This window comes from Schistocerca nitens, chromosome 8, assembly GCF_023898315.1.
Source record: "Schistocerca nitens isolate TAMUIC-IGC-003100 chromosome 8, iqSchNite1.1, whole genome shotgun sequence".
In the NCBI taxonomy this organism is placed as follows: Eukaryota; Metazoa; Arthropoda; class Insecta; order Orthoptera; family Acrididae; genus Schistocerca; species Schistocerca nitens.
The window spans coordinates 368,726,662-368,739,522 of record NC_064621.1 but is presented as its reverse complement, the minus strand read 5'-3'; the positions used below and the strand labels follow the sequence as shown (position 1 = coordinate 368,739,522).

The following is a 12,861-nucleotide window of genomic DNA, read 5'->3' as shown; positions in this document are numbered from 1 at the left end:
CCATATTTACCAGTTATGCGATTTTGTATCGCGCCTGCAGATCTCGTGTAGCATTCAGCGAGTAAAGCATTACAGCAGAGTGGGCGCAACCATGAGTAAGGTTCCTACGCTGGCTGAAGGAGCCACTGGACCATGTGTTGATGTGTTGCTGCCAGAGGACAGTGGTGTGAGGCGCTGCGGCTACACAAGAGGAACGGCCGTTACATCAGCAGTGAGGTACCTAGGAAATGCCGAGTTATTCTTCCACGAAACAAGAGATCTTGCTTAATAAGTGTTTCCAATCAAAAGGCGCCTTTTCCAACACAGATATTAGGAGAAGCCTACAGCTCATAAGTACTTTCTTACACAAATACTACAACGCAAGCAGTCGATCACCTTAATAAATAAGTGGATAACGTTTAAGGTAACGAAAATGTACGGACGGCTAAGAAGTATCACGAGTGTAAGCACAAGTTACAGACACTCGCAGATGACATTTCTATCATCAGTGGAAGTGAGGAGGAGTTACGGGATTTGCTGAACTGAATTAACAGTCTAATGAATACAGAATATGAGCTAAAAGTAATTCGAAGAAAGACGGAAGCAATGGGAAGTAGCAGAAATGAGAACAGCGAGAAACTTAACGTTACGGTTCGTGGTCACGAAGTAGATGAAGTTAAGGAATTCTGCTCCCTAGACAACAAAGTAACCCAAGACCGCCGGAGCAAGAAGGACATCAAAAGCAGATTAGCATATATCCATGCCCGAGGCAGGATTCGAACCTGCGACCGTAGTGGTCACGCAGTTCCAGACTGAAGCGCCTAGAACCGCTCGGCCACTCCGGCCGGCCATTTATTTCATTCCTAAGTAACTTGCGTTTCTCTATTCCTAAATATCCCTGAGTATTTTTTTTTTTACTTTCTTCTTTCATCAATCAACCGAAGTATTTCTTGTGTTACCCAAGGTTTCTTTTGATTTATCTTCTTTGTGCCTATGTTTTTCTTTCCCATGTCTGTAATTGCCCTTATTAGAAATCACAATTCCTCTTCAACTGAAATGCCTACTGATCTATTCCTTATCTACTCCTCAGAGAACTTCTCCTCATTCCTGAGTACTTCCGTATCCCACATCATTGTGCATTCATTTTTGCTGACTAGTCTCATAAACTTCATCCGACTTTTCATTACCTCTAAATTGTGATCTGTGTGCAAATCTGCTCCTGAGTACACCTTACAATCTAGTATCTGATTTCGGAACCTGTGTCTGGCAACGATGTAATGTAACGGAAATCTGAACGTATCTCCCGTCCTTTTCCAAGTATACCTTCTCCTCTTGTGATTCTGGAATAGAGTATTCGCTATTACTAGCTGAAATTTATTGCAGAAATCAATTAGTCTTTGTCCTCTTTCGTTCCTAGTACCAATCCCATATTGTCCATTAACTCCTTCTTCTGATCGATCCCCTACAACCCTTTGCAGTCCACCATGACTGTTACATTTTCATCTCCCATTACATACTGAATTACCCGTTCAATATCCTAGTACACTTTGTCTATCTCTTCATCTTCGGCTTGCGACGTTGGCATGTATACTTGAACTATTGTTGTCGGTGTTGGTTTGCTGTCGATTCTGATTGTATACTTGAACTATTGTTGTCGGTGTTGGTTTTCTGTCGATTCTGATTGTATACTGGAACTATTGTTGTCGGTGTTGGTTTGCTGTCGATTCTGATGAGAACAACCCTATCACTGAACTATTCCCAGTAACTCACGCTCTGCCCAGTCTTCCTATTCATAACGAGTCGTATTCCCGGTGTATAGTTTTCTGCTGCTGTTGAACGAGCATTACCCTATACTCATCTGACCAAACATCCTTGTCTTCCTTCCGTTTCACTTCACTGACCCCCACTACATTTATATGGAGCCTTAGCATTTCCCGTTTCACATTTTGTACTTTCCCTATCACGTTCAAACTTTTGGCTCTTCACACCCCGAGTGGTAGAACATTATTATCCTTTTGTTGGTTATTCAGTCTTTTTCTCATCGTAACCTCACCCTTGGCAATCTCCTCCCAGAGATACGAATGGGGGACTATTCCAGAATATTTTGTCAATGTAGAGATCATAATGAGACTGTTTCCATTACAAGCCACATGTCCTGTGGATACACAGCATTTGTCCTTAATGCACTGCGTCCCATTGCTTTCTACTTTTTCATACCTTTGATTATTTTTGATTCCTTCTGCCTTTAGGGGCAGTTTCCCCTCCGGAAGGCTAGAGTGTGCCGTGAGCCTCTTGACTTAATCTCCCCAAAACTCGGATGGAAAATCACTTTAGGCATTTTGTACCATCCTCTACGGACTCATTGGCTAAAGTGAGACATTTCTACAAGTTTTGTACAGGTGGAGGGTTCCTGCGCGTGTCACTAAGTGATTCCTACACCCGGAAGTTTTCCAATACGATGCTTTTACCTACCAGGCTGTTTGAAAATTCATCACGTCTTCCTCACACTCTTATTTGGTCACTAGTAATAACAGTCCACAACCGTTCTTTGTTTAAGCGTTTCGGGCGTAACACATAGTCAGAACATCAGATAAAAGGACAAAACCAGAGTGTACTGCCACATGATTTCAGTATTAACATTAGTGCTCATGTGACACGAAACTCTATAGTTAGTTCTTTTATCTAATGTTCTGACGATGGCTTATACCCGAAAAGAGATTTTACAAGTGGACTGTTCTTATTAGCAGCAAAACAATGCAGTGAAGATACACGTGATCAGTATTCACGTGTAGTTGCACGTCTCCTGCATTCCTTTACGTCAAAACAAGCTGCTTGAAACTCACGGAAACAAACGTGATCCTGTTGATGGGGTAGAGCTTGCCTGCGGTCAGCTGCAGCGGCTTCTGCGCCCTGCACATCAGGATAAGCAGCGACGAGGTGGCACGCCGGGTGGCGCCGACCCACTCACAGCTGTATGCAGACAGCGACACTCCGAGGCCCTGTGAGCAGGGAAAGTGTTGACAGGTGGTGAAGAGTGCTATAGTTGTCATCAGCCTGAACGCTGGGCTCAACACCGCCGGACGCTAACATATTCAGAATAAAACTACACCGACGAGAAGAAAATCGACATCACAAAATAATTAATGGAGAGTAATGAAATTCTGGGAATACAATTTTGAAGGTAACATACATAAGCGATGAACATTGCAGGATCACAGGTTAACGGTAAACCTCCTGTTGCATTTGGTCGGTGAGTACAGGGACAGATAATACTTTTCGTGGATGACGATGCATCTGTAATGTGATGATGTCCCATATGTGCTCGAATGGAGGCACATCTGGTGACTAAGCAGGCCGAGGTGACATGTCGACACTCTGTAGAGCATGTTGGACCACAGCAGCGTTATGTGGGGGAGCGTTATCTTGCTGGAAAACATCCCCTGGAGCGCTGTTCACGAATGCCAGCACGACAGGACGAATCACTAGACTGACGTACAGTATTGCAGTTGGATAACCACGAGAGCGTTCCTGTTCTGACACGAAATGGCACCCCAGGTGTAGGTCTAGTGTATCTAGAACGCAGGCAGGTTGGCTGCAAGCACTCAACTGGAGTGTTCCTAACCAAGACACGGCCGTCACTGGCACAGTGCAGAGGCACAAACAACTTTCATCACAAAACACAACGGTCCCCACCTACCCTCCAGTGAGCTCTCGCAAATGGAGGTCGTTTGTGGTCTGTTGAATGCACGCAACAGGGTGTCTGGCTCAGAGCTGTCTTTGAAGTAACAGGTTTGTAACTGTTCGTTGTGTCACTGTGGTGCCAATTGCTGCTGAAATTGCTGCTGCAGATGCAGTATGATGTGCCAGAGCCATACGCCGAACATGATGGTCTTTGCTCTCGGTAGTGCTACGTGGCCGCCCAGAGCCCGGTCTTCTTGTGACCACACACTCTCGTGACCACCGCTGCCAGCAATCATGTACAGTGGTTACTTTCCTGCAAAGTCTTCCTACAGTATTGCAGAAGGAATATCCAGCTTCTCGTAGCCCTATTACACAACCTCATTCAAACTCAGTGAGGTTGAGAGAGGACAGGTTACTCTCTCACCTATTTCTCGTATACGGGAAATTATTAAAGATTTTGTTACAACGTCACGCACCTTGAGCGAGACTCTAGAAAGTTAATGGCCTGAGCAGATGTTGATGGAGCCTGCTAGGGCGCTAAAAGCACGAGGTAACTTTATGGTTCTTAGTTAGTTGAATGGCATGTTGGAAGTTGAAAGCAATTGGCGGCAAGCCCATTAGTAAATCTTGCCGGACAGGCCAGACAGAGCAGCCCCTAGTCGAGACAGATCTCCAGCAGGACAATGCCACTACACCTCCATTCGCGTGAGCCAAAGGCTGGGCTGTGGGCGACGAACTGAAGGGACGCATCTACACAGTCTACATTGTGTGCAGAGCCTTGTGTAATAAAAATTCACAAGTTTTCTTTTTTTCCGATCCTGCAAATAGGCCTGTGACCCATTTCCATCGGCTGCCTTGGTTGTTTAAGAAATTCCGGCGTCTGAGAAACGTTTAGAGATAGAATCTTTATTACACCTAGGACTAACATGCTCCAAGGCACAGGCGATTTAGATAAAGATCATTAAGACTTTATCTGTCTGCTTGTTGCCATGGGAAGCGACATGACTTCGGAGAAAAACATCTTCTCCCTCCGCAATAACTTAAAAAAGCCAGTAATTGGCGGTTTATTTTTTTCAGAGATGCAGGTTTGTTAACTTTTGTGCTGGCTCGACATGAGTTTGTGGAGGGAAGATTTAGCACCTCTAAAACCCTGTGATTGGCTCAAGACGGGGTGAAGGCGGTGTAGTTCGTGCACTTTGCGCGAAAACGGAATTATTTTATCTGGAGAGGAGCTTGGCACTCAGGTGCTGGACTTCGGTCTGGTAAGAGGACTTCTGGTCGATGCTCTGGCATGTGTGGTTGGTGCTTGGGACCTGTCCTGAGACTGACTTCACTTGAGGGTAATTTAAACTGGGGTGCCTCTGATGAAGTTCTTAATGTACCGACATTGTGAATTCAAACGTCTCGGACTACTCGTTTGCCGAGAGCACACTTATTCGTTTTTGGTTTGGCAGTCTTGACGTTTGGTATCCTTGTGCTCTCTGTCTTATAAGTGAGCCAATTTCGTCCTTGGTATGACCACCGAACGGGTCTATCACACACTGAAATCTACCGTGATGTCAGGGCTCTGATAGATGGTAGAGAGTAAATTGCGATCCGTATGCCTGATGGCTGGACCGTAAGATTTAGCATTTCTTTCGTGGCCGCGATCGATTCGCAGGTGCCGCCTAACGCCTCGCCTCCGCCGCGCACATCTAGCCAGCTGCAACTTACATCGCCGCTTGAAGCAAACACGATAACGTACTGCTGCTCCAGGCTTGTCGGGGCATATAGATCTCAATCGCCACTTGCTCTCAACTGCACCAATATAAGCGTCTGTACATTTGAGCAATCAAAGTCTGCTCACCGTCAGATCAATTCATATTGCGTTATCCACTTTTTTAGGGACAGAGCCCGCATCTCGTGGTCGTGCGGTAGCGTTCTCGCTTCCCACACCCGGGTTCACGGGTTCGATTCCCGGCGGGGTCAGGGATTTTCTCTGCCTCGTAATGGCTGGGTGTTGTGTGTTGTCCTTAGCTTAATTAGGTTTAAGTAGTTCTAAGTTCTAGGGGACTGATGACCATAGATGTTAAGTCCCATAGTGCTCAGAGCCATTTGAACCATTTTTTTAGGGCCAGAGTACTTGACTCACTTCTGCCACCCACAATTCTTGTCCATTTTGGTCTTAAACCACCTGTTAGTTGTTTAGGATATTCAATCATAACTTATTTAGCATAATTTATGTCTATCTTTTTTTGGGACAATACATGTTGTCAATAAACTAGATTTTGCATACATTCTCAATCATTTTTTATATAGTCATTACAGCGTAACCTTTCGAGGTGTTATTAATTTCATCTTACTTCCCGAAAGGCTTTTTAACTAACAAGAACTCACCACGTCAAATCTCAAAGGTAACTAATACTCACGACCGTTAGAGCGCGTACTTAAGCCGACATGATTTGCATCCACATAGTGGCGTTATTAGAGCCACTGTTATGCGATTGGTGCGAAATTGGAATAGACATTATCTTTCAGATGCAGAAACACGTCCCCATCGTTCATTTATGTCACACAACTCCTTCTTGGTGTTGCGATCGTTTTCCCTTAGTGTAGTTCTTATTTCACGTTTATCGCGTGACACGTGATGTGTTCTGTGTTTGAAGCTGCACCACTACGAGTAATTCCAATGTCACGATACATGGTGAAGTAACCTGCGCAGTTTATTTTAATGCATGAAAACTCGTTTTTTTAAAGTAAGTGTTCTTGACAAAATAATTTAAAATATTTGTGTTTTTTTCTGATTGTTTCGTGTTCATAGCGATGTCTTGGCATCCGCGATTGGATCTTTGACGCGGTTAGGAAACTATGTGGTGGTGCACAAAGTTATTCGTGACCTAACAACCATTCCTTGGCAGAAGTAGCGTTTAGCTGTTCAAGACGCCGCTGATAATAGCTTCATATGGAAAAGAGAAAAGCGTATGATCGGCGTAGTAATAATGTTGTATCAGTTCACGATCAGTCGCGTTCGGTTGCAGACCTTTGTTAAATATCGCAAAATTTTTATACGTGGCAGAGTCTCACATAATGCGAATGTAGAATAAAATGTTGTGACACTTTGAATTTAGTCTGACGTCTTCTGAAATTTTCATTTAAGACCTTTTTCTCTGAAGTATGTGGAATTTGCCGATTGGAGAAATGCGTTCTGATGTGTTGATGTAGTAAGTGCAAATATACATTAAAAATCTTACCGCGAAATATTGCTGTAAATGCATTCTGATCTTCCAAATTTACGACGAATCGAATTCAGAACAGGTAACATTCATATGTTTGGGATTCAATAGATCTGCCAGATATCCATTACTGAAAGGACCAAGTTAATGATCTAGAAGCTGTAAGTTATTTGTAAGTCCTAGAAGAGTAAAGATTAATTCATTTGAATAAACTGAGGTACAGGGCTTATATCAAGTCGCTGCGCTGCAGCCATTGAGCACTGAGCAACAGCAAGAATGTTGCATGACTTTAATAGAAAAAATTAATTGCAGAATACCAGGAAGTATTGCGTCCATTATTTTTTAAGGATTTTTGAAATGCGTACCTGCAGCTTTTATATATCTTCCGAAACATATTGATATGCTGGCATTTTCAATAAAAATAAGATTATTACGAAGACTATTTATGCATCTTGCATCTGCGCAGAGGGTAGCAGCATTATACGCCACAACACTACAACTTTGTTGGCTGGCTCTGAGGACCATGGGACATAACATCTGAGGTCATCAGTCCCCTAAAACTTAGAACGACTTAAACCTAACTAACCTAAGGACACAACACACATCCATGCCCGAGGCAGGATTCGAACCTGCGACCGTAGCGGTCGCGCGGTTCCAGACTGTAGAGCCTAGAACCGCTCGGCCACACCGGCTGGCACTACAACTTTGTCATACCGGGTACCAGTTGCTGAGCGGCTACATACGACGGAGGTACAGCGCGTCACATCCACAGTGCTTTATTTACATGTTTCCCGTGTTAATGTTGGCACCATCTGTTAAGGGCTGCGGTGGGAACACAAACGCCGTGTCGGCAGCTTTCTTTGTTACTGCATTTGTATTCTGAATTCTGTTCCCACTCCATTTATTTCGTACTTCAAGGGACATGGTCATCGCACAGCAACAAACACCCATCAGACCGTTGGGACCCGCAATGTCCTCAAAGGTAAAAGCAAGTAATATAAACCACATAATACTCGACACTGAAGTGTGAAATCAGACTACGGTTATGGTCCTATTGCAAGTACTATGTCCTTGTATATGAAGGCGTGATGGAAAGTACTGCCTCCGAACATAAAATGTGGAAATTTATGCCGCGTGTATCAAAGAACATCACTTGAGAACTCTCAACAACAGATTTGCCGATTTGACAGATTTCTCTCTCTCTCTCTCTCTCTCTCTCTCTCTCTCTCTCTCTCTCCCACACATACACACACACACACACACACACACACACAAACATACAGAGATACACAATCGTTTGCATAACAAAAAGAGTGACATTCAGTTTGACAGTTCCGCTATCACATGTTTTCATAGCAACAACAAATTCCGAGCGGTTGTAGGCGCTCGAATTTTTTGACAACAAACTCCGCACTGAATTTTGATATTTTGCGAAAAAGAATAAAATTGAAAGCAATATTTTAGTGTGTTATCGATGGTGACCATACCTTTCGTGTGTTTCAAAGACTGTATTGGTGGTTCAAATAGCTCTAAGCACTATGGGACTTCCCAACCGAGGTCATCAGTCCCATAGACTTAGAACTACTTAAATCTAACTAACCTAAGGACATCACACACATCCATGCCCGAGGCAGGATTCGAACCTGAGGCTGTAGCAGCAGCGCGGTTCCGGAGTGAAGCGCCTAGAATCGCTCGGCCACAGCGGCCGGCGACTGTATTGATATTACACTACTGGCTATTAAAATTGCTACACCACGAAGATGACGTGCTACAGACGTGAAATGTAACCGACTGGAAGAAGATGCTGTGATATTCACACAATATTGGCACCGGTGGCGACACCTACAACTTGCTAACATGAGGCACGTTTCCAACCGATTTCTCATACACAAACAGCAGTTGGCCGGCGTTGCCTCGTGAAACGTTGTTTGATGCCTCGTGTAAGGACAAGAAATGCGTACCATCACGTTTCCGACTTTCATAAAGGTCGGACTGTAGCATATCACGATTGCGGTTTATCGTATCGCGACATTGCTGCTCTCTTTGGTCGCGATCCAATGACTGTTAGCAGAATATGGAATCAGTGGGTTCAGGAGGGTAATACGGAACGCCGTGCTGGATTCCAACGACCTCGTATCACTAGCAGTCGAGATGACAGGCATCTTATCCACATGGTTGTAACGGATCGTGCAGCTATGTCTCGATCCCTGAGTCAAGAGATGGGGACGTTTGCAAGACAACAACCATCTGCACGAACAGTTCGACGACGTTTGCAGCAGCATGGACTATCAGCTCGGAGACCAAGACTGCGGTTACCCTTGACGCTGCATCACGGACAGGAGCGCCTGCGATGGTGTACTCAACGTCCAACCTGGGTCCACGAATGGCAAAACGTCATTTTTCGGATGAATCCAGGTTCTGTTTAGAGCATCATGATGGTCGCAGCCGAATTAGGACCCATCGCGGTGAACGCACATTGGAAGCGTGTATTCGTCATCGCCGTACTGGCGTATCACCCGGCATGATGGTATGGGGTGCCATTGGTTATACGTCTCGGTCACCTATTGTTCGCATTGTCGGCACTTTGAACAGTGGACGTTACATTTCAGATGTAATACGATCCGTGCCTCTATCCTTCATTCGATCCCTGCGAAACCCTACATTTCAGCAGGATAATGCAAGACCGCATGTTACAGTTCCCGTACGGCCTTTCCCGATACAGAAAATGTTCGACTGCTGCCCTGGCCAACACATTCTCCAGATCTCTCACCTATTGAAAACGTCTCGTCAATGGCGGTCCATCAACTGGCTCGTCACAATACGCGAGTCACTACTGTTGATGAAGTGTGGTATCGTGTTGAAGCTGCATGGGCAGCCGTACCTGTACCCGCCATCCAAGCTCTGTTTGACCCAATGCCCAGGCGAGTCAAGGCCGTTATTACGGCCAGAGGTGGTTGATCTGCGTACTGATTTCTGAGGATCTATGCACCCAAATTGCGTGAAAATGTAATCACATGTCAGTTCTAGTATAATTTATTTGTCCAATGAATACCCGTTTATCATCTGTATTTCTTCTTGGTGTAGCATTTTTAATGGCCAGTAGTCTATTACACTTTTTCAAAATATACTTACATGATATTAGTACTTTTTGAGGGGAATTACATACCTGATCAATTAGTTCGTGTCCACCATAGCAGTAGATGAATATCTGGAACGCTGGCATGGGAAGATACATGAAGCATTTCAAATTAGAATTTCCTTCTGGATTCTGAAAAAAAAAAGAAATTGAACTGCAAGTAGCATATGTCGCAAATTTTACATAGGTAGATTATAATACGAACTTCTAACTAGGTTATCCCGCGTACTGAATATTAAATATTAGGCCTACGCTGTTGAGAAAATGAATGAGATGTTTAGCGTAATACGACACTGCTGCCATTTTGGAGAATTCTATGATTGATGTAATGATTCTGTTTTAATAACTGGGCGACAATCATAGTAATTGCTTGCATAATTACTGTTTTAACTTTAATTAACTGTCATCATCAGATTCATTAATATTCAGAGCGAGAATTGTCCTGTTACTATTCTCAACATCAAAACAGAAGTGCATCCACTACTGACTCAAACTTAACAATAATCTTCCCGTCGTTATACATTGAAGCGTCAAAGAAACTGGTATAGGCATGTGTATTCAAATACGGAGATATGTAGAAAAGCAGAATACGGCGCTGCGGCCGGCAACACCTGTATAAGACAACAAGTGTCTGGCGCAGTTGCTAGATTGGTTAATGCTGCTACAATGGGAGATTACCAAGATTAAAGTGAGTCTGAACGTGGTTTCATAGTCGGCGCACGGGCAATGGGAGACAGCATCACCGAGATAGCGATGAAGTGGGGATTTTCCCGTACGACGTTTCTACGAGGGTGCCATGAATATCAGGAAACCGGTAAAACATCAGATCTCCGACATCGCTGGGGCCGGAAAAAGATCCTGCAAGAAAGCGACCACCGATTACTGAAGAGAATCATTCAACGTGATAGAAAATTGCTGCAGATTTCAATGCTTGGCCACCAATAAGTGTCAGCGTACAAACCATTCAACGAAGCATCATCGATACGGGCTTTCGGAGCCGAAGGCCCACCACGTACACTTGATGACTGCATGACGCCTCGCCTGGTCCTGTCAACTTCGACATCAGAGTATTGATAACTGGAAACATGTTGCCTGGTGGGACGAGTTTCGTTTCAAATTATATCGAGCTGATAGACGTGTATGGGTATGGAGACAACCTCATGAATCCATGGACCCTGTATGTCAGCAGGGAGTGTTCAAGCTGATGGAGGCTCTGTAATGGTGTGGGGTGTGTGTAGTTGGAGTGATACGGGACCCCTGATAAGTCTAGATACACCGAGCGAGGTTGCGCAGTGGTTTGCACACTGGACTCGCATTCGGGACGACGACGGTTCAATCCCGTCTCCGGCCATCCAGATTTAGGTTTTCCATGATTTCCCTAAATCGTTTCAGGCAAATGCCGGGATGGTTCCTTTGAAAGGGCACGGACGATTTCCTTCCCAATCCTTCCCTAACCCGAGCTTGCGCTCCGTCTCTAATGACCTTGTTGTCGACGGGACGTTAAACACTACCCACCACCACCACCAAGTCTAGATACGACTCAGATAGGTGACACCTACGTAAGCATCCTGTCTGGTCACCTGCATCCATTCATGTCCATTGTGTATTCCGACGGACTTGGACAACTCCAGCAGGACAATGCGATACCCCACACCTCCAGAACTGTAGAGAGTGGCTCCAGGAACAGTCTTCTGAGTTTAAACTACTCCGCTGGCCTCTAAACTCCCCTAGACATGAATATTATTGAGCATATCTGGGATGCCCTGCAACTTTCTGTTCAGAAGAGATCTCCATCCCTTCGTACTCTTACGCATTTATGGACAGCCCTACTGGATTCATGGTGTCAGTTCCTTCCAGCACTACTTCAGACATTAGTCGAGTCCATGCCACGTCGTGTTGCGGCACTTCTGGGTGCTCGCGGGGGACCTACATTTTATTAGGCAGGTGTACCAGTTTCTTTGACTCTTCTGTGTATATCAGTACATAAAGCACATAGACTAACAAAGGAATATTTTATGCCTTATTATCATTACAATTGATTTTGTTACGATGTATATGACCATAATGTGAGAGGGTTTAGCTTACACATGTCGCCTGAAACAGTGTGATGCAGACGGATACCGAACTGCATACGAACTGCGTCATAGCAACCGGACTCATCACTCGTTGCAGGACCTGCAAGAAACTGCGACAAGAAAACGTCTGAGAAAGGAAGTCAAAATATTGAATTCAGGAGTCCATAAATTATATTTTCGAAAGTATGACATCGTTAGCACAAATGAGGCTAGATCACATTTAGGATTATGGCTATTCAAAATTTTTTCTCATACAATGTCATTTAAACAGAAGGTGATAGTTTATAGGAATGAAGTTTTATTCCACCAAAATCACCCATTAAGAAAGAAAAACATATTTGTAACTGGGATCACAAGGATGCCTTCGGACGTGCCTAGATTCTTGTCTTCTAAGAATGCTTCATACTGGAACTTCGACGGCCACACAAATATAACTTCTACTTTTTTGTCCTTCATCCGCTGTGGCCGCAGAGGAAAAATTCCCATAATCGCACAGCTGAAAGACGGTGCGAAATATCTCTTCTCACTACCACTTGTAGAACAAAAAAGTGCTTCAGTTGCAAGTAATTTGTCAGTTTATTCCATGACCGGTTTATAAGCATAGAGCTTCATCTTCAGGTGTCACTAAATAATTATGTGATTATAAATGTGTGGTGGTGGGGACAGTCAGTCATGGGGGCCACAGCGCATTCATGGAAGGTTCGTCACGGAAGTGACTAGTGCAGACAGACCAGAAACCAGCTGACCGCATCAACGGATGCCACTACCGTGCGAGCAA

The 12,861-nt window shown here is 44.4% G+C and overlaps 1 protein-coding gene across 1 annotated transcript in view; it reads right to left on the bottom strand.

The window, feature by feature from the left end:
• The window catches only part of LOC126199576 (odorant receptor coreceptor-like), a 143,876-nt gene extending 131,307 nt beyond the window's left edge, over positions 1-12,569 (bottom strand). The window contains exons 1-3 of the mRNA XM_049936500.1: positions 12,429-12,569; positions 10,039-10,140; positions 2,823-2,978 (exon numbers count right to left, since the gene is read on the bottom strand). Coding sequence (XP_049792457.1) covers positions 2,823-2,978; positions 10,039-10,140; positions 12,429-12,569 — 399 coding nt within the window. The remainder of the gene's footprint in view (positions 1-2,822; positions 2,979-10,038; positions 10,141-12,428) is intronic.
• Between the last annotated feature and the right edge of the window lie 292 nt (positions 12,570-12,861).